Raw genomic sequence first — 20532 nt, forward strand, 5'->3', positions numbered from 1 at the left:
ACAGAATGTTCATTGAGCCTGGCAGACGCAGATTAAACATCAACAGTCATAATCATATACCTCTGCCCATAATTTCAGCCAAATCAAACATGAGAACAGAGTGTGCTAGCTGCTTAAGTTACACAGCCATAGACCCAGTATGTATTATGATGAACCTTTCCCATCACTGTGTGTGTGTAAATATGAATACATTTACAGAGGAAACTGAGAAGAGAGACTATATAATTTGCAGAATGTATATTTACATTAATATTTATAGAAGTCCGAATAGAGCCAATATGCGTTTTCCTTGTGGTAGGATCCTATGTTAGGATGTTAGTAAGGTTGTTAGTTAGCATCTATGAAGGAGGTGAAGAAGTGTGTAGTGCTTTAAAGTTTGAGAAGTAATGTTGTGAGTGCAGACAGGCATAACGGTAGTTGCTCGAGTGGTTCTGGCCAGGACCGACCACAGACTTGATAGATGCGATCTGACCTATAGTATCATAGAACATTTAATAATAACTTTTACAGCAGGATTTCATTAAGCATGTGATGCTGTAATACATCAGTCAGCCAGCTAGCTAACTTTTATCAGTGCCAGCTGTGTTTGCTATTTTTGGTGTTTAGCAAGGCCAATTTGTTCGCTGCTGGTTAATTATAATGCTAACTTCAAACAGCATATCCTCACTGCCTCTTTAATCTCTACTGTTAGCAAGTAGCTTATAAGTTCAGGAGATGGAGCTGTTGCTAACACTCTCTCTACTGTTAGCATGTAGCTTATAAGGTCAGGAGATGGAGCTGTTGCTAACACTGACTTACATTTGCTGTGGCTACCCTACAGACCTGGCCTAGACTCTCACACACAAACAGTTCCCTGGGCGACCAGTGTTGCCGAGCAACACAGAGAATAGGCCCCATGAATTGGCACACTGGATACAATGTAACACAGAGTGTCATTCCTTCATATGACTTCAGTGCTCCTGATCATGTCATCTCTGCACAATATAGTGTGGCGTGCTTTATTGGTGTGAGTGATGCTTGCAGTTCCGTAAATGCTGACTGCGTGCATGTGACGTCCCATTGTTCTTAGTTTAGAATGTTATTGACCGTAATTTCTGTTAAATGTTCTAAGTTTGCGTGTATTGGTGTTTCCCCTGTTGTGTCAATGTGTGTGTGTGTGTGTGTGTGTGTGTGTGTTTCACCTCTTGTATCAATGTATACGTCTATTTTTAGTTATTGATTTAAGAGTGTGTTGTATAAGTGCCCTGGTGTACTTTTCCCTAGTGTTTAAGCGTCTGGGCACCCTGAGGCATCCTGACATGTCTGCTTACATAAGCCATTCCCGTTAGCCGTGTAGCATCAGTGTTTGATGCGTATGCCTGTGAGTGTTCAATAAATGGCAAGAACACTAAAAATATCACCTGACTCGGCAAGACTGCTTCAATACATGACATCTAATAGATGCTATAAACCGAAACGATTCACAGTACTGTGAAGATACACACTTTTATGTGTTATTTTAAAAACCTCATCAATAGGTCATTAGGACACTTATAATACACAGCATAATGTAATCCTTTGGAGCGTTTCACCCAGGATAGCTTTGGCGTTGAGCACATCAGCGTTCGGGAGCCCTCCAGTCATTATGTAGCTGTTGCTGCTGTCCATAGTTGTGTAGCGCACTGCTCTGGCTAGACAAGCTAACAACTAAAGGTGATTGGGCCCAAAATAGCTCACTTCAAATAACTGAATGTTAGCTATCAGAATGTCCCGACTGCATAATAAGACAGAATGTTAGCTGTCGGAATGTCATGACTGCATAATACGACTTAATGTTAGTTGTCGAAATGTCCTGACTGCATAATACAACTTAATGTTAGCTGTCGGAATGTCCTGACTGCATAATACAACTTAATCTTAGCTGTCGGAATGTCCTGACTGAATGTTAGACTGAACGTTAGCTGTCATAGCTGTCATGATTGTATGTTATGACTGATTGCTATGCCTTAATGTTAGGCTAAATGTTAGGACTCAATCTTAGGCTTAATGTTATGAATTAAACTTAGGCTGAATGTTACAACTTAATCTTTCCCCAAATACCCCTCCCTCCCAAGCATGTCTCTTACTTACAGTGATGCAGATGAGCAGGGTGACCAGGAAGCCCGGCTTCCTCTAAGTGCAGGTTTGGGCTCCTAATGGTAGCCAGTCTAAACCGTGCTCTCCACAGCCAACAGCCAACTCTGCACTCACACACAGCCAAGTGGCCCTGGATGGAGATCCATTATGTCCTCTCCAGGCCTTTCAGCTGGGGATAATGGCCTAGTAATAGGCTTAGTGTCTGGGGAGGATGTGGCCACACACACACACACACACACACACACACACACACACACACACACACGCACACACACACACACACACACACACCCCACCCTCCAAACCTTTCCCCTTCTTCCGTAAGTTGGAGATGTTGGCCTTACTTCTTTCTCCCACTGGGCTCTTGACGGTTGTGTGAGGACAGTGTGTGTGTGTCTGTGTGTGTGTGTGTGTGTGTGTGTGTGTGTGTGTATGTGTGCGTGCATACGTGTGTGTGTGTGTGTGTGAGTGTGCGTGTGTTTCTGTGTGTTTGTGTGTGTTTGTGTGTGTGTGATAAAGAGGGGGAGAGAGAACTTCTATGTGTGTGAGAATTTGAGAAAGAGCTAGAGAGTGGTTTGAGCAAAGGATCTGCAGAATAAGCTCAGGACATTACTGTGTGTGTTTGTCTGTGTCATCACACTGGCACATGTGTGCACCTCTTGACTGTCCTGAGTGTTGATGTCCGTGATCTGCTCTGTGAAGAGTTCCGCTGCGGAGACTGTTTTGACTCTGCTGAGTGTTGATGTCTGTGATCTGCTCTGTGAAGAGTTCTGCTGCGGAGACTGTTTTGACTCTCCTGAGTGTTGATGCCCGTGATCTGCTCTGTGAAGAGTTCTGCTGTTGAGAGCGTTTTTGCAGACGTGTGAAACTGTGCCACCTGTGTTAGAGAGCCGCGGTACGTCACTGATTGGGAACTTAAGAGTGACATTGGGAAAACTGATCCAAATGCCATGGCCAATAGCAACAGGGGCCTTTTTCTGGGCTGGGTTAAGAGTGCTGGTTCTAGGCTGGCTTTAGAGTGCTGGTTCTGGTTCTGGGCTGGGTTTAGGGTGCTGGTTCTGGGCTGGGTTGAGGGTGCTGGTTCTAGACTGGGTTAAGAGTGCTGGTTCTGGTTCTGGGCTGGGTTTAGGGTGCTGGTTCTGGGCTGGCCTGGGTTTAGGGTGCTGGTTCTGGGCTGGGTTTAGAGTGCTGGTTCTGGGCTGGATTGGGTTGAGGGTGCTGGTTCTGGGCTGGGTTGAGAGTGCTGGTTCTGGGCTGGGTTTAGCGTGCTGGTTCTGGTTCTGGTTCTGGTTCTGGGCTGGGTTAAGAGTGCTGGTTCTAGGCTGGGTTAAGAGTGCTGGTTCTAGGCTGGGTTTAGGGTGCTGGTTCTGGTTCTGGGCTGGGTTTAGAGTGCTGGTTCTGGGCTGGGTTAAGAGTGCTGGTTCTGGTTCTGGGCTGGGTTTAGGGTGCTGGTTCTGGTTCTGGGCTGGGTTTAGAGTGCTGGTTCTGGGCTGGGTTAAGAGTGCTGGTTCTGGGCTGGGTTTAGAGTGCTGGTTCTAGGCTGGGTTTAGGGTGCTGGTTCTGGTTCTGGGCTGGGTTTAGGGTGCTGGTTCTGGTTCTGGGCTGGGTTTAGGGTGCTGGTTCTGGTTCTGGGCTGGGTTTAGAGTGCTGGTTCTGGGCTGGGTTTAGAGTGCTGGTTCTGGGCTGGGTTTAGAGTGCTGGTTCTGGGCTGGGTTTAGAGTGCTGGTTCTGGGCTGGGTTTAGAGTGCTGGTTCTGGGCTGGTTCTGGGCTGGGTTGAGGGTGCTGGTTCTGGGATGGGTTGAGGGTGCGCACTCAACATGTAAAATCCACTTCTGCTTTGCTGGTTCTGGTGGAATCGATATTAATAATCGGAGCACAGTTCTGGAATCGTCCCTAGACAGCAAGGCTGTAACCATTAGTTACTGAATCAGTTGCACTCTGGGTAAAGTGTTATTGCTTGTCTGTTACCCAGATCTTTCACAATGATTGTTTTTGGCCCACCAATACAATTGATTAATTTATTTGGAATGACTAATACTGATTACAACACCACGGCATCCAAATATTAATAAAGAGCCTATTAAGTCTCACACAACAACACAAACACTGTGCAAGTATTTACAGCCAAGTGAATCAGTAGATAAGTACAGTCATATCAGGGGTAGAGATGGCAGCGCCTTCTCCATAAATGCAGACTGCCTATGATTGCTAACACAGAGCAGTATTTGCTTATTGTTCTTGTTAAGTCCAAGAACACACACACACACACACACTCAAACAAACAAATGCACACACATGCTTGTGTTTAATGTCAATTTAATATTGTGACAGAGACAATCCTGTCCAGAATGGGATCATCTTAATGATTTTTCTGCTGATAACTTTTGTCATTAATTTCTTAGGAAACTTGAATGAATGAAACATGGCATGAAATAATATGTATGTATCTAAGCATAATGTTACTGAAACTGCTCATACTGCATTATTACTGGATCCTTCCCCGTACTCTACTCCTCTTTCATCCCTCTCTTCTTTCATCCCTCTCTTCTGTCCTCCTTCTGTCACCCCTCCGTCCTGAAGGAGTCGGCGCTCAGCGATGAGTTCTCCCCAAGAAGCCCCGTTGCCTCCAGCGACTCAGTGGCCGAGACACGCTCCTCGCACCCCTACCAGACTCTCTCCCAGTCCTCAGACGAGGTACGTCACGCCCCTACCAGACTCTCTCCCTCAGACGAGGTACGTCACACTCCTACCAGACTCTCTCCCAGTCCTCAGACGAGGTACGTCACGCCCCTACCAGACTCTCTCCCAGTCCTCAGACGAGGTACGTCACACCCCTACCAGACTCTCTCCCGGTCCTCAGACGAGGTACGTCACACCCCTACCAGACTCTCTCCCTCAGACGAGTTACGTCACACTCCAACCAGACTCTCTCCCAGTCCTCAGACGAGGTACGTCACACTCCAACCAGACTCTCTCCCTCAGTCCTCAGACGAGGTACGTCACGCCCCTACCAGACTCTCTCCCAGTCCTCAGACGAGGTACGTCACACTCCTACCAACCAGACTCTCTCCCAGTCCTCAGATGAGGTACGTCACGCCCCTACCAGACTCTCTCCCTCAGACGAGGTACGTCACGCCCCTACCAGACTCTCTCACTCAGACGAGGTACGTCACGCCCCTACCAGACTCTATCCCAGTCCTCAGACGAGGTACGTCACGCCCCTACCAGACTCTCTCCCAGTCCTCAGACGAGGTACGTCACACCCCTACCAGACTGTCTCCCTCAGACGAGGTACGTCACGCCCCTACCAGACTCTCTCCCAGTCCTCAGACGAGGTACGTCACACCCCTACCAGACTCTCTCCCAGTCCTCAGACGAGGTACGTCACACTCCTACCAGACTCTCTCCCTCAGACGAGTTACGTCACACTCCAACCAGACTCTCTCCCAGTCCTCAGACGAGGTACGTCACACTCCAACCAGACTCTCTCCCTCAGTCCTCAGACGAGGTACGTCACGCCCCTACCAGACTCTCTCCCAGTCCTCAGACGAGGTACGTCACACTCCTACCAACCAGACTCTCTCCCAGTCCTCAGATGAGGTACGTCACGCCCCTACCAGACTCTCTCCCTCAGACGAGGTACGTCACGCCCCTACCAGACTCTCTCACTCAGACGAGGTACGTCACGCCCCTACCAGACTCTCTCCCAGTCCTCAGACGAGGTACGTCACGCCCCTACCAGACTCTCTCCCAGTCCTCAGACGAGGTACGTCACACCCCTACCAGACTGTCTCCCTCAGACGAGGTACGTCACGCCCCTACCAGACTCTCTCCCAGTCCTCAGACGAGGTATGTCACACCCCTACCAGACTCTCTCCCAGTCCTCAGACGAGGTACGTCACACTCCTACCAGACTCTCTCCCTCAGACGAGGTACGTCACACCCCTACCAGACTCTCCCCCGGTCCTCAGACGAGGTACGTCACGCCCCTACCAGACTCTCTCCCAGTCCTCAGACGAGGTACGTCACACCCCTACCAGACTGTCTCTCTCAGACGAGGTACGTCACGCCCCTACCAGACTCTCCCCCTCAGACGAGGTACGTCACACCCCTACCAGACTCTCTCCCAGTCCTCAGACGAGGTACGTCACACTCCTACCAGACTCTCTCCCTCAGACGAGGTACGTCACACCCCTACCAGACTCTCTCCCAGTCCTCAGACGAGGTACGTCACACCCCTACCAGACTCTCTCCCAGTCCTCAGACGAGGTACGTCACACCCCTACCAGACTCTCTCCCAGTCCTCAGACGAGGTACGTCACACTCCTACCAGACTCTCCCCCGGTCCTCAGACGAGGTACGTCACGCCCCTACCAGACTCTCTCCCAGTCCTTAGACGAGGTAAAGAGGTTATCAGTTACAGTTTTTGGGCTTATAAAGCAACGTATCTGTAAGTATGGACTGGGCTTATAATGCAACTTAGTAATAAATAGTAATGAGAAACTGGATTATGTTTTCTATGTTTTTGCTGTTCAACAAACGCCTCAAATTGGCCCGTCAGGCAACGTTTCTTCAGTCCTGTTAGGAGAAAAATATGACCTGCTACATCATTTGTCAAAATGTTTTATGGTCTGCAGTAGTACGGTAGTTATGCAGGGGGTGATTGTACATCACAATTGCATAATGGGAAAATGTAATTTATTCAATGGGAATGGTATGAATTGTAGCAATAAGGAAATTAATGTCAAGTGATCCATTTGGAAAATCCGGCCTTTTTTTGTATGAGCTATCATGATATGATTTTGATGACTTAATGCGGAAGGGTGTGAATGATGATTTTAACCTTTAGTAGTTGCTTTTTCCACGGCATGAATTTTTATCAGCATCTATGGTGGATATATGGAACTCACAGGAATTCACATAAAACCTGACAAATTATTATTATTATTATTTTTATTATGAACACATGCAACGATACATATGCGTTTAGTAGCACCTTAACATTAATTCTATAACATCAATTAAATGCAAATCAAATGAAATGCTTTCGTTGCTATAGCACTGTTGAAAACTGACATTGTCAATGTTCTTTGTAAATCTCAAATTACCAGACTCTATTCAATGTATCATTTCACCTAGGGATGCACCGATACCGATACCAGTATCGGTATCGGTGCCGATACTTCGTTAAAATACTCGTACTCGTACTCGTTGTTGAATTGCCGATACCAAGCACCGATACCACTCATCAGTATTTCACTGCATCAAACTGGCCGGGCTATGCTGACACAAAATGTGATTTATTGTCCTACCTGTCCTACCATTCTCTGCCAGACTAGTAAGTAGCTTATTTGCCGTCTTGTGTTGCATTTGCTTGATGTTTGACTGTGTTAGGAAAGTTTGTCATAGTGTCAAAGTATTTCAGTATACAGGTTTCGCGAAATTTAGCTGCTAGCATCTCGTTAGCGATTAGCAATTCCGTGGTGCTGCCTTAACGGCGATTTGGGCTCATTTTAAGATAAATGACGACGACAGGAGTAAGGCACAGTGTAAGATCTGCACTGCTACGGTGTCGAGGGGCGGAAAGGAAAGTACTCTGTTTAACACAAGCAATTTGATTAAACATCTGAAGACGCACCATAGTGCTAAGTACACAGAGTTCACTGATGCTAGTGGCGCAAGACCGAAGCAACCAATCTTAACTGACGTCTTGCAAAAGAAAAAAACGCGCACGCACACAGAGAGAGAGAGAGGTAGAGAGAAAGACTGTGCCACATAGGTTAAGTGATTGTTTGTGTACTTGAGCAGGAGATTCTTCTGATCCTTTTGTAACTGAAATGTGCTCTTGTGCTAATCCAGTAATAGTTCTGTTCACTTTTTGTTAAGCAGACTGTGTTGTTAACTATGCAGCAAATTGAATTGCCTTTATCTGGTTATATTTGCATTTTGTCTAATGTGATGATATTGTCTGTTTGAAGGCTTTTTTTGTGTGTTAAAACCAGAAAGCTCTGTTTATTTTTGGCTTGGGATAGCCTTCTGTTAATTTTGTACTATAGGCTTGACATAATCTGCAGAGGATAAAATAAAATCTGCCTCCAAATTAATTGCACTTTCATGGAGACCAAATCTAAGAAGTATCGGTATCGGTACTCGGTATCGGCAAGTACACAAATAAAAATACTCGTACTCGTATCGGTTTGTAAAAAAGTGGTATCGTGCATCCCTAATTTCACCCTCACCTCATGCTGTCCTTTGGTGACCTGAGTCACTGTTGAGTCACTGCTGCCCCCTGCTGGACATGCACCCATACAACATGGAATTGCAACAACAGAGTTTCATTTAATGTTGAGCTTCTTGAGGGGGGAAATCCAATGAGCGTGTATAAGTAATGTTGAGAGACTGAATGATTTTTCATTAAAAATAAATGCTCTCTCTCTCTCTTTCTCTCTCTGTCTCTCTCTGTCTCTCTCCCTCTATCTCTCTTTTTCCCTCTCTCCTTCTCTCCCCTTCTCTCTCTCTCCTTCCCTCTATCTCTCTCTCTCTCTGCTAGCATGCTGATGAGCCTCTGTGTCTGGTGTCGTCGTGGAGCACGCAGCAGGTGTGTCAGTGGCTCCGGGGCCTCAACATGGAGCAGTATGTCCCAGAGTTCACGGCCAACGACATCGACGGCGAGCAGCTGCTGCAGATGGACAGCACCAAGCTCAAGGTGAGACACGGAATCGGGCCCGGACTTGGGATGGATCTAAACGGGTTAGGGTTAGGATAAGGGTTAGGGTTAGAAAAAAAAAAGAATCAGAATCGGAATCAGCATCAGGGTCAAGTTGCTAGGCTACTAAAACATAACACAGAAAGATCTGACCACAGAAACCATTTCGCCTCGTTTTCCAGTCGTTCTCAATGTGGTCACATTCACTGTCCTTTCCTCTGTTTTTGTTTTACTAATCCTCTACCCCCCTCCTCTCCCATTTCTCTCTCCCCTCTCTCTCTACCCTTTCTCTCTCCCTTCTTTCTCTCTTTCCCCTCTCCCCCCTCTCTCTCTCCCCTCTCTCTCTCCTCTCTCTCCCCTCTCTCCCCTCTGTCTCCTCTCTCTCTCCCCCCCCTCTTTTGTCTCTCTCTCTCTCTCCCCTCTCTCTCCCCTTTCTCTCTCTCCCTTCTTTCTCTCTCTCTCTGTCTCTCACTCTCTCCCCTCTTTCCCCTATCACCCCTCTCTCTCTCCCCCCTCTCTCTCTCTCCCCCCACTCTCTCTCTCCCCTCTCCCCCCTCTCTCCCCTCTCTCTCTCCACTCTCTCTCTCTCCACTCTCTCTCTCTCCCCTCCTCCCTCTCTCTCTCTCTCTCTCTCTCCTCTCTCTCCTCTCTCTCTCTCACTCTCTCCCCTCTCCCCCCTCTCTCCCCTCTCTCTCTCTCCCCCCTCCTCCCTCTCTCTCTCTCTCTCTCTCTCCTCTCTCTCCTCTCTCTCTCTCACTCTCTCCCCTCTCCCCCCTCTCTCCCCTCTCTCTCACTCCCCCCTCCTCCCTCTCTCTCTCTCTCTCCCCTCTCTCCCCTCTCTCTCCTCTCTCTCTCTCTGTCTTTCTCACTCTCTCCCCTCTTTCCCCTATCCCCCCTCCCTCTCTCTCTCTCTCTCTCTCCCTCTCTCTATCCCCCCCGGTGCTGTGGACCCTAGACCCTGGGCGTGGTGAACTCGTCGGACCGCAACGCTCTGAAGCGGCGGATCAGAGACATCCACGCGGCGGCGGAGAAGGAGCGCAAGGCTCTGGGCAAGCTGGAGCGCCAGCGAGAGAAGCAGCGCAAGAGAGACCAGGAGCAGCGCAAGAGCTAGACCCCCCCCCCCACCCATCCCTTCACACACTCATCCCGTCACACACTCATCCCTTCACACACTCATCCCGTCACACACTCATCCCTTCACACACTCATCCCGTCACACACTCATCCCTTCACACACTCATCCCGTCACACACTCATCCCTTCACACACTCATCCCGTCACACACTCATCCCTTCACACACCCATCCCTTCACACACTCATCCCGTCACACACCCATCCCTTCACACACTCATCCCGTCACACACTCATCCCGTCACACACTCATCCCTTCACACACCCATCCCTTCACACACTCATCCCTTCACACACTCATCCTGTCACAAGATCCCAGACAACTCCACCAGGAGCAACGCAAGATCCCAGACAACTCCACCGGGAGCAACGCAAGATCCCAGACAAGACCGGGAGCAACGCAAGATCCCAGACAACTCCACCGGGAGCAACGCAAGATCCCAGACAACTCCACCGGGAGCAACACAAGATCCCAGACAAGACCGGGAGCAACGCAAGATCCCAGACAACTCCACCGGGAGCAACGCAAGATCCCAGACAACTCCACCGGGAGCAACACAAGATCCCAGACAAGACCGGGAGCAACGCAAGATCCCAGACAACTCCACCGGGAGCAACACAAGATCCCAGACAACTCCATTCGTCCTCCCACGGACTCATTCCTCTGTTCCTTTCAGCCCCTTCCCACTATTTCACTCGGGGCATTTAAGAAAGACCCCTGCAAAGATCAGAGCTCTGGTCAGAAGGATAACTGACTTTTCAATATGACTTACTTGCTTACAGTTTTTCTCAGTCGCTTTGGTTCATTTCTCAGATCTCTGTTCTCAAAAGTTCTCAAAACTGTTTGTTCAACCTCCACATCATCTAGTCACTTCCAGTGCACATCATAACAGCAATTTCTCATTCTTTTGAACATTTTGCAAAATACTTTTGCACATTCATACAAATGATATGTACAATTATCTGCTGTTTAGTACCTTACCTTAAAAAACATCTAGGTAGCTATCATTGTGTAAATCATGACATGCAAATGGGTTAAAACAGTTATTATGTGTCAACCATATGCTTCATCAGTTTCAGCGACATGGTACGTTTGTAATCTTTTGCTAAATCACTTGTCATTCAAACCTTGAATGTTTTTACGTGACTGATGAGGATTGATTACCTTCGTTCCAAGGCAAATTTGTTCCAGTGTAAAACCTCATAGGCCACCAAGCCAGAGTGGACGTGCCAGGCCAGCATGGCGGGAGAATCCACCAATAGTGTGACACTACATCAGACAACAACGTGTTGTCATAGTTACACCAACTCTTACCATCCTGATGTGGAATCCTCCACAGGCATCTCATTCATAAGAATGTGAGGGGTTTTGTAAGAAGCAACACGCCAAATGACATACTGTATGTGGGTATTGTGTGCGTACCGCATTCACATTTGGGTCAGTGTAAACGTTCTCCACACACACAGCATCAGGGAATTAGTTCAGTGGACTCAACGGAATGCTGATTTGATTGGGGGGGGGGGGGGGGGGTTCAGGATGAAGGTGAAATGTTTATGATCATCATGATGGGACAACATCAGTTGGTAGTCAAAGAATGTATGTGGCATGCAAGACTGTGTCATTGTTCATGAACCCATAAATGAGTGAAAGAGACCCAGTCAAAAGCTCGTTTGTGAATAAGGAATGCACCTCCGGGATACAATTTTATATTGACAACATGCCTAAGTATTTTGACTGTCTTGGTTACAAATCGTGACAAAAGGACTTGCATTTTGGTGGCATTGAGATTGAGTCATTGATGCAATCATTTACTTTATAGACAAAACCTAAGCATTCTGAGGTAAGCCACTGCGTGCTGCTGTTTGTAATGCACTTACTGTTAAGGATGACTCAAGACATGCACCAACGTGACTGAGAAACACTGTAGAGTGCTTACTTTGGCAAGTTCCCCCGTTTTAGTTTTTGTCTTTTCTTTGCTCCTGTTTTGTTTGATGGAGTGACTGTTCCGTGTGTTGTTATTTAAGCCGTGTTAAAGACTGAGGCTGAGGTGTTGAGGTGATTCTTCTGTGACTTCTGTGACTCTGTGATGTGGAATGACAGGAGAAGGTCATTGGGAGAGTCGGGCTCTTGACGTGAGAAAGGTCAAAAGGTCATTGGGTGAGTTGGGCTCTTGACGTGAGAAAGGTCAAAAGGTCATTAGGTGAGTTGGGCTCTTGACGTGAGAAAGGTCAAAAGGTCATTAGGTGAGTTGGGCTCTTGACGTGAGAAAGGTCAAAAGGTCATTAGGTGAGTTGGGCTCTTGACGTGAGAAAGGTCAAAAGGTCATTGGGTGAGTTGGGCTCTTGACGTGAGAAAGGTCAAAAGGTCATTGGGTGAGTTGGGCTCTTGACGTGAGAAAGGTCAAAAGGTCATTGGGTGAGTTGGGCTCTTGACGTGAGAAAGGTCAAAAGGTCATTGGGTGAGTTGGGCTCTTGACGTGAGAAAGGTCAAAAGGTCATTGGGTGAGTTGGGCTCTTGACGTGAGAAAGGTCAAAAGGTCAAAAGGTCATTAGGTGAGTTCGGTTCTTGATGCCATGGCATGTTTATGAATTTGAAACATTCAGTTTAGTCCGACTGGTCCCTTTTCTCCGAGCATTACCCGTTAATGAATGAATTAGCCTTACGAGCCAATCACCTTCAGGGCTAAAACAGGACACAGATGGAAGCTCCACCTTTTAAGTCTTAAAGAATGCTGTCTAGGTAAAGGCCCGCTCAATTACAGATACGTGTTGCATGCCGACTTGCTTTTTGGGGGTATTCACACATGAAAACAGTTGAATTTTACAAAACATTTCTTTTTTTGATAGTTTTTGATAGTGGACCCAAACGTGAAGCATTCCCACCCCAACAGACAAACAAAAACAAAAACAAAAACAAAAACATGCCCACATTGGGCTGCCATGCTTTTCTCTGTACCCAGGCACTTAAGCACAACACAACAATACTTGATAACACACCTTTCAGTTTTGCCAGCACGTTCAAAGCAGGTGTGAGGTGCATACAATAATTAAAATATATATAAATATACATATATATATATGTGTTTGTATATGTATATTAACAAAAGCCATGGTGTGTGTACAGAGGAAAATCGAAATCATGAAGTACACATGTACGGACCTGTAATTATCAATGTAGACATTTGCTATATGATGCTGTGTGTGTGTGTGTGTGTGTGTGTGTGTGTGTATGCATTTACGTGTGCAGAGAGACTGTGTGTGTATGTATGCATTTACGTGTGCATGCATGTGAGTGAGTGTGCTTGTGCAAGAGAGACTGTGTGTGTGTGTGTCTGTGTATGCATTTACATGTGTGTGCATGTGAGTGTGTGTGCGACTATGTGAGTGAGTGTGTGTGTGTAGGTGTAGGAGAGACTGGGTGTGTATGTATGAATGTGTTTACATGTGCGTGCATGTGAGTGTGTGTGCAACTATGTGAGTGAGGAAAGACTGGGTGTGTATGTATGAATGTGTTTACATGTGCGTGCATGTGTGTGCGTGTAAGTGTAGGAGAGACTGTGTGTGTGTATGTATGTGTGCGTTTACGTATACGTGCATGTGAGCGAGTGTGTGTGTGTGCAAGAAAGGCCGTGTGTGTGTATGTATGTGTGCGTGCATGTACAGTAAGTGTGTGTGTGTGTGTGTGTGTGTGTGTGTGTGTGTGTATGTATGTGTGCGTGCATGTACAGTAAGTGTGTGTGTGTGTGTGTGTAAGAGAAAGACGGCGCGTCTGTGGTGTGTGGGCATGACGGTCTATGTGAATGCTCTGTTCATTGCCAAGAATATGTACATGGTATTTATCAGTGTGTTTGCTGTCTGGGCTCAAGCAAAACAAACTCCACATACCAGCTGAGGGAGATGAATCATGAATCAGACTGAGGGCACCGTTGAGAAAGACTTCCAGTTCTCACTTCCTGTACCCACGATGCACTGCTCTCGAGAACTCTCCTCAAGCGTAGCCTTGACAACTTTGGCATTATCCTCTCTCCCTCTCCGAGCAGGGGGACTCGAGTGACTGTTTCACTTCCCTCCACACAGAAAAAAAAAACATGGCTGCCACCGTCGGGACCCCCTCCGCTTCGTGGTTCTGCTGCACTGTTGTCATGGTGGTTGTCACGGCTGTGTTGGGTTAGCGATTAAAGGGTGTATTGCCTGTGCCTGACTAAAGGGTTTATTACGTTAACGGTCCTGTTAGATTCTTCTTGCCGTCTTATTCTTCTACAGTCTAAATGCTAATCTTTCAGTTCAGCATTAAAGCAACATTTAACATTAGCCTACATTTATGCACAAATACCAACACAGACTTCAGGTGTTAAAAACATCAACTTAATTTATTTTCAAATGTAGGCTTACATGTAAATAATATTGGCCATATACAAACAATTAAATAGTTGGCAGATGAATTCATAAACAAAGGAGAAATGTTATCATGGTACCAAAAACAACACAAATAATTTAAAACTTTAAGCGGTTTAATGGTAGATTATCAATGTGTCACACATTTATCAGAAAGGCTATGTAATTAACATTACATTGTAAAAAATATTTTTTTAAACTAATGTTTCATGTAATCCACACATGGATTTGAAATATTGAACCTACAAATATATAAAATACTTAAAAAATCCAAAATATACTTATATTATACAAACCATTTCATATATAAAATAATATAAATACATATTTAAATAAATAAGGACAAAAATCCATGCAGGATACTCGAACCACCTTAGCCCTCTTTCCACTCTACTCTCCACTCTGCAATAGGACGATGGCATGGCATTTGCATTACATTGAATTCAACAGTATAATATATAAATAAAACATTAGAGCAAGGTATGTGATCTTAGAACATCATAGCATGCTCAAACAGATGCATCCCATTGGGCATTACAACATATCCAACTTAGAAGCCACACCCTTCCGTGGGAATTGTACATGATTGAGTGTCGGTAAGACCGTGCCTTGTAGGTACAATAACTCGAAGACACAATAAGTCTCCTCTGGGCAAAACCACTACATTTGCATCCGAAGGTATGGTTGACTCATTGTGATCCGCTGATAAAGAATGACTTCATTGCCACATCCGTTAATTATTCAACTCACTTAAGCTTGAAATTAGGAAAATATCAGGGGGAAAAATCCGGAAAATATCACGCACGGAATAAATCCCAACGGACATCCCCGGCCTTCCCAAATGCAAACAGAAGAAACGGTTTAATTTTGAATGGCATTACTAAACAAAACAACCGGATCAGGGTGCTGTCCCACATGTTTAAATCAGCAGCTACAGTCACGATTGCCAAATAGCAGAATGTGCTCCAGCGATTGCAAGACTGATGACATCATTAGACAGGGCGCTTCCCGTTGACTCTGCGTCAGCATGTTGCTCAATCGCAGAACAGACGGAAGTGTTACGAAGCGAGCAAAAATATTCACAGAGGACACTTTCTCTGCATTCGCTGTTACTTCAGCAAACAATAAATACAAACACACAAATAGGCTCAATAGTTTAAATAAATATGTTAATAAATAATCTACATAAATCATTTTCAATTGGTAGGGACGAGAAATGCATGGTTGGTTGGTGGACGAAAAAAAAGCCATGTTTGGCGAGAGTCAATATGATCCGAAATTCCTCTAAAATTAGAAGAAGCAGACCCAAAGTGGAGAGGCAGTGACATATCATGACGTGGGGTATGATGGGTGCTTTGATCATCAGTAGGAGCACCATGAGGTGAGCTCATCAGTCCAGCCGCTCCTTTCTCTACCTCTCAGGCTATTTTCTTTCCCCTTCAAGCAAAGCTGATCTTAGTAGTGTGGTTGATAAACTGAATCACGCCAACGGTCCTATCAGACGCTTCAGTAATGATTTCATACTTCCTCTTCTCAGACAATGACACACACTTCAGGCACAGAAGCCTGTGGTCTCTGATAAATGTCATTGTGGCATTTAAAAACTAAAACAAATTAAAAAAAACGAAATTAAAATATTCCCAAAGAAAATAAAGCATTGTGCTTTTAGGTCTGCATGAGAACCAGACCTCTGATCCTGTAAACAGCAGCAAAGATCTCACAGAGCTCTCAGTGTCTCATCCTGATCACCCAAACCTGGCCCTGGCAACACTGCACTACACTACAGCAGCATCAGTAACAACAGGATAGAGCTGTCGTCTGCGCTGCCTGTCCCTGCCAGTGGGGGGCAGTAGTGAGTTTGTCCCCCTTGGTGGTTTCAGCTAATGGTCTGGGCGAGGTTGCGCAGGCTGCGGAAAACGTCTTGAGCAAAGCTGCGCAGGTGGCCGAGGATGACGTGGGTGGCCAGCTGCACCTCGTAGTCCCCCGTCAGACGAGACGAGAGGCTGGACATGTCAGTCTCTGCCGACTGAGACGAGACATGGGACAGCTTCTGAATCTACACGACACACACACAAAATAAATAAATATAGAAATATGACAGCATGTACAGGCATACAAACACACATACATGCATACACACATACATACACACATACAGGCAAGTGCACTGTGACAAAAGACTTGGCCTTGTATCACTGAATGCAAAAGCTGAATATAATATGGATTTAAATAATTAATGATAATTAAGTTAATTAACACAAACATAGACAAATTCAGCTGAATACCAGCTTGAAATACAGAGCTCTAGATAGATACTCATAAGCTCCCTGAACAATGGAAAACATAAACAAAACTGAGTTGTTGTTGTTGTTGTTGTTTTTATTGTTTAGAGTATGCTAAAGACCATTACTATAGTATATATATATATATATATAGTACAGTATATATAGTGCTACAGCTACGGTCTAGAGATGGACACTCACCCTCTGCACCTTTGACAGCAGGTCCTTGATGTCAGCCCCGAGGTCAGAGATCTTCTGAGAAGAGGTCAGATGCCCCGCCACCACATTCAGCAGCCCACTGTACATCTGCAGGCCCTCGGCCATGCGGTACAGACACATTTCCTGCAGGGGGCAGCACAGAGAGAAGAACATGTCGGTCAGTGTCTTCACCTAAGATATGCTGCATTGCAATTGCAAAGGATCACAGACCGTGACTTACCAGCGTGAAGTCTGCAGCCAGGGCTTTGAGTTTTGGTGCAGAGGGGATGTCCAATAGAGTAACCATATACTCAAGATTCATGGAATATCCAGAGGGGTCAAGGGTCAACCCCTGTAGAGGAAGGGGACAAAAGCATTGGCATGGTTACAAAGAGTTTAACCTGAAAATGTTGCATTAAAATGCAAATATATTCCAATTTCGGAGTCATATAATTTTGCCAACATTAATGTTAAAACTGAACAGCCCCTAAATAAATAAAGCTGTCAGTGTTTTGATACTTTCGTCATAGCACAGACAGGAATTTTACCGAAGCAATTACAGGCCTAACAAATCATATTATGGTTCGCTCCCCAAACCAAGCTTAAAACGTTTTATCAATTGTAGGAATCTGCTGTTTAACATAATTATGACCGCATTGTGCCTCAAGGCATTCCTATGTGTGCAAGCCTGCTAAGGCCTGCCTCACGTATAAACAAATTTTTCACTGGCTAGATAGAAATCAAGCCAACATTTGGGCATAAAAAACAGCACATTAAATAGGCTTCAGTAAATTGGGTGATTAGCTGATAAGTTGATATGCGTGTCAGAGACTTTTACGTTTGAAGTATTGCACTTTTGTTTCTGAACAGTATTCATAGAGGCAAAAAAGACAATCGATTAACAACACTTCTGTGTCAAATGCATTACATGTGTATAGAGAATACGTAGTAGGCTGCTTTTACGCAAAGGGTGATGACAACAAGCAAAGCGTCGCTCACCTGAGTGGTAACACAGGATCCGTGAACCACAGGTATAGCGTCCAGAACCTTCGTCACCAAACTCCTTGCTTCCTCCACAACGCCTGTTAACTCCGAGTCACTCATCCGCGCTTTCCAGGCGGGGGCAGCGTGACTGACGCAGACCAAGGTAAACTGCAAAGTGAAAACTGCGGGGAGGAAAAGCAAGTTAGACGACAGGTTGCCAAGCTGCAAACTGCCACGTGTCTCCTAGAATTTGGCGACCTGGAAACAACTTGCAGTCCAGATGCGTGTAATTGGACAAAATTGTAACTTTTTGTTTCCTCCCACGGACGCACACACACACACACACACACACACACACGAACACCGTACGGACGTCTCTGGAAGACATTCTGCACACGAGCTCCTCCATTCACTACACTGTACTCCAACGCATCCCAACCCACCGCACACAGTCCCGCAGGTAATACCATAGTACAACAACGCGTCGATTGCATTTTACTTACTTATATTAAATTAGATTAAGTTAAATTAAATTAAATTAAATTAAATTAAATTAAATTAAATAGATCATGGGGACCAATTTAATCCAGTAAACGAAAAGGTTATGGGCTATTTCAGAATCAGACAGAAAACACAGTTTCAACTTACAAATAAATCTATTCATGTTTCGGTCTTGGAGTAATTGTTGGTGGTAAGGCCTGATGAATTGTCTTTATGATGACTGAGGCAGGTAAGTTTTATATCCTAACCAGTGGAAGCCAAGCTCCCCAGGGGAATTCCGTAGAATTGCATGTGCCCAGCTGACTAAGAGTTTGGTTATGTTCCTGAGAATTACAAATGACATTGCGTACAACTTTGGGAAATCACAAACAATGATGCATAGAGAAATAAAGAATAAACAAATATTAAATAAAGTTGAAAAGATAAATAGAACTGCACCTGAAGCAGTTTGCGTTTACTTGGTAGAGGGTTTGCCTTGGTCCAACATGGCTAAGCTTATAAATATCTAGCCTATGTCTGTCCTTTCTGAGGGAGATGTCCATAGTTTTGTTTGGTGCCCCTAACTCAATATATGCAACGTGCAAAAGCATTTCTTTACCGATGGCCTCACGAGCTCCTTCGGAGACGCTGTTACAGATAGGGCAAGTATGCTAGCCTACAATAAACAATAGCATTTCAGCCCAACTCACTCGTGCCGATGCCATCATGGAATGAATGCAACGGTGAAGCTTTTATTTATGAAATGAGCGTCAATATAATGGAGGGAAATTACAGTGGTAGAATAGGAGGGAGATTTTTCATATCAAACTGTTAAGATTATGTGCATTTATTAAGATTATTGGTGAAAGCACCGTGCTTTTATCGATAGTGACAGCCATTTAGACACATGATATCTGATATTTGCTGATATACAGTGGCCAGATAACGGAAATTCTCTCTTCAAAATGTTTAACAAATTCTCCAACTTTTATTTAACTTCGATATTGGTGGTGTGGACTATATAGTAACCATATGTTTTAGCTGAAGAACATTACTCTAATTCAGATAAACTAGGTTTTTTTTAATTATAGGCCTACAATTACACAATTTGACTATCAACATAGTGAAGCAACTGAATTAAAGGAAACAGCCTGTTAGATTATTCGTTTTTCCATGTAAACTTCTTGGCACAGTTCATAGCCCACATTCTCTCCGCCGCAAAACCTTTTTTTTCCCCACAAATTCGACACAAATTAAGAAGAAAATGGAATCGGAAATCACGGAGGTTCCCAGTAGAATGAGTGGACTTCCGGCTTACTGCCTTTGACGTAGGCATACACATAGACATAGTATATATGTCTATGGGCACACACAGATGTGGAAACGAGGGGTTACCCCTTGTGTCCAAATAGCTCCTCCTTTCTACGTTGCTTTGCTATGGCGTGCGCGTACATAGCTATGAGACAGACACACACATTTACATGGATTGGCGACTGCACAAGGAAGAAAGCTAAGCCTATTGTATTCATGCGAGCTTTGGAAGCCCTGCGATTTCATCAGAGTATGTGTCATGATCAAATACAATTAAATCCAACTTTATTTTTACGTCGCATTTCATACCAGGAGGTAACACGATGACATTGACGTGACGACGACATTGTATGAGACAGATTTTTCAGAGGGATGAAAAAACCATATCATGTAATGCAATACTGCACAAGTGCATATTACAAAACACGCCACATGTACAGCAGACCCACTACCGACCACTGAGAACAGATACATATTACAGAGAATAATAGGCGAGATTAAAGAGGTATGCCTTAAGTGCACGTTTAAAGGTTCATAGGCTAGAATAGATGTTTAATAACCAAATGCATGAGCAAACTGGTAATTAAACTTAAACGCAGGTCATCTTCAGTGAGGCATATGAGGAAATAAATGAAAATAGGTGTTCTGTCATCTTTTCGCTGAACCATGAAATTGTCATATAGTAGCCTAATTGCCTCAAAATCAAACGCGCGGGACGGGGTCCGTGGAGCGTTAGAAGGCATTCACAGACAAATATTACATCCGACTTCCCGTAGTAATAAAATGACAAAGCAAACAGCCCTGGACATCTTTATTATGGCTTGACAATGGAACTGTAAACAGGAAAGAAAAATTATGGTCACACCCAGTGGCGTAACGTAGTAACGACGGGCCCAGGTGCAAGATATTATGACGGGCCCCCCTAGTG

At 45.1% G+C, this 20532-nt stretch overlaps 2 protein-coding genes across 2 annotated transcripts in view; one reads left to right on the forward strand and one right to left on the reverse strand.

Annotated features, from left to right (window-relative positions):
* samd14 (sterile alpha motif domain containing 14) overlaps window positions 1-9967 on the forward strand; it is an 18581-nt gene extending 8614 nt beyond the window's left edge. Inside the window, exons 7-9 of the mRNA XM_042703180.1 lie at window positions 4697-4810; window positions 8667-8822; window positions 9778-9967. Of these exons, the coding sequence (XP_042559114.1) occupies window positions 4697-4810; window positions 8667-8822; window positions 9778-9933 (426 nt within the window). The 3' untranslated portion in view covers window positions 9934-9967. The remainder of the gene's footprint in view (window positions 1-4696; window positions 4811-8666; window positions 8823-9777) is intronic.
* A 3726-nt stretch (window positions 9968-13693) lies between these two features.
* csf3a (colony stimulating factor 3 (granulocyte) a) lies at window positions 13694-18087 on the reverse strand. Its single transcript, XM_042703181.1, has 4 exons — window positions 17829-18087; window positions 17071-17181; window positions 16833-16973; window positions 13694-16405 (listed from the first exon to the last, which is right to left on the reverse strand). Exons 1-4 carry the CDS (start codon window positions 17931-17933, stop codon window positions 16226-16228), a joined length of 537 nt encoding a protein of 178 aa, XP_042559115.1. The 5' UTR covers window positions 17934-18087; the 3' UTR covers window positions 13694-16225.
* Between the last annotated feature and the right edge of the window lie 2445 nt (window positions 18088-20532).

The sequence above is a fragment of the Clupea harengus genome, chromosome 23, assembly GCF_900700415.2.
Source record: "Clupea harengus chromosome 23, Ch_v2.0.2, whole genome shotgun sequence".
NCBI lineage: Eukaryota > Metazoa > Chordata > Actinopteri > Clupeiformes > Clupeidae > Clupea > Clupea harengus.

Coding starts and splice junctions, on each gene's coding strand:
- csf3a (XM_042703181.1), bottom strand. CDS start 17,933: ATGAGTGACTCGGAGTTAACAGGCGTTGTGGAGGAAGCAAGGAGTTTG. Junction 17,182..17,828: donor GATCCTGTGTTACCACTCAG/GTGAGCGACGCT, acceptor CTTCCTCTACAG/GGGTTGACCCTTGACCCCTC. Junction 16,974..17,070: donor TGGCTGCAGACTTCACGCTG/GTAAGTCACGGT, acceptor TGCCCCCTGCAG/GAAATGTGTCTGTACCGCAT.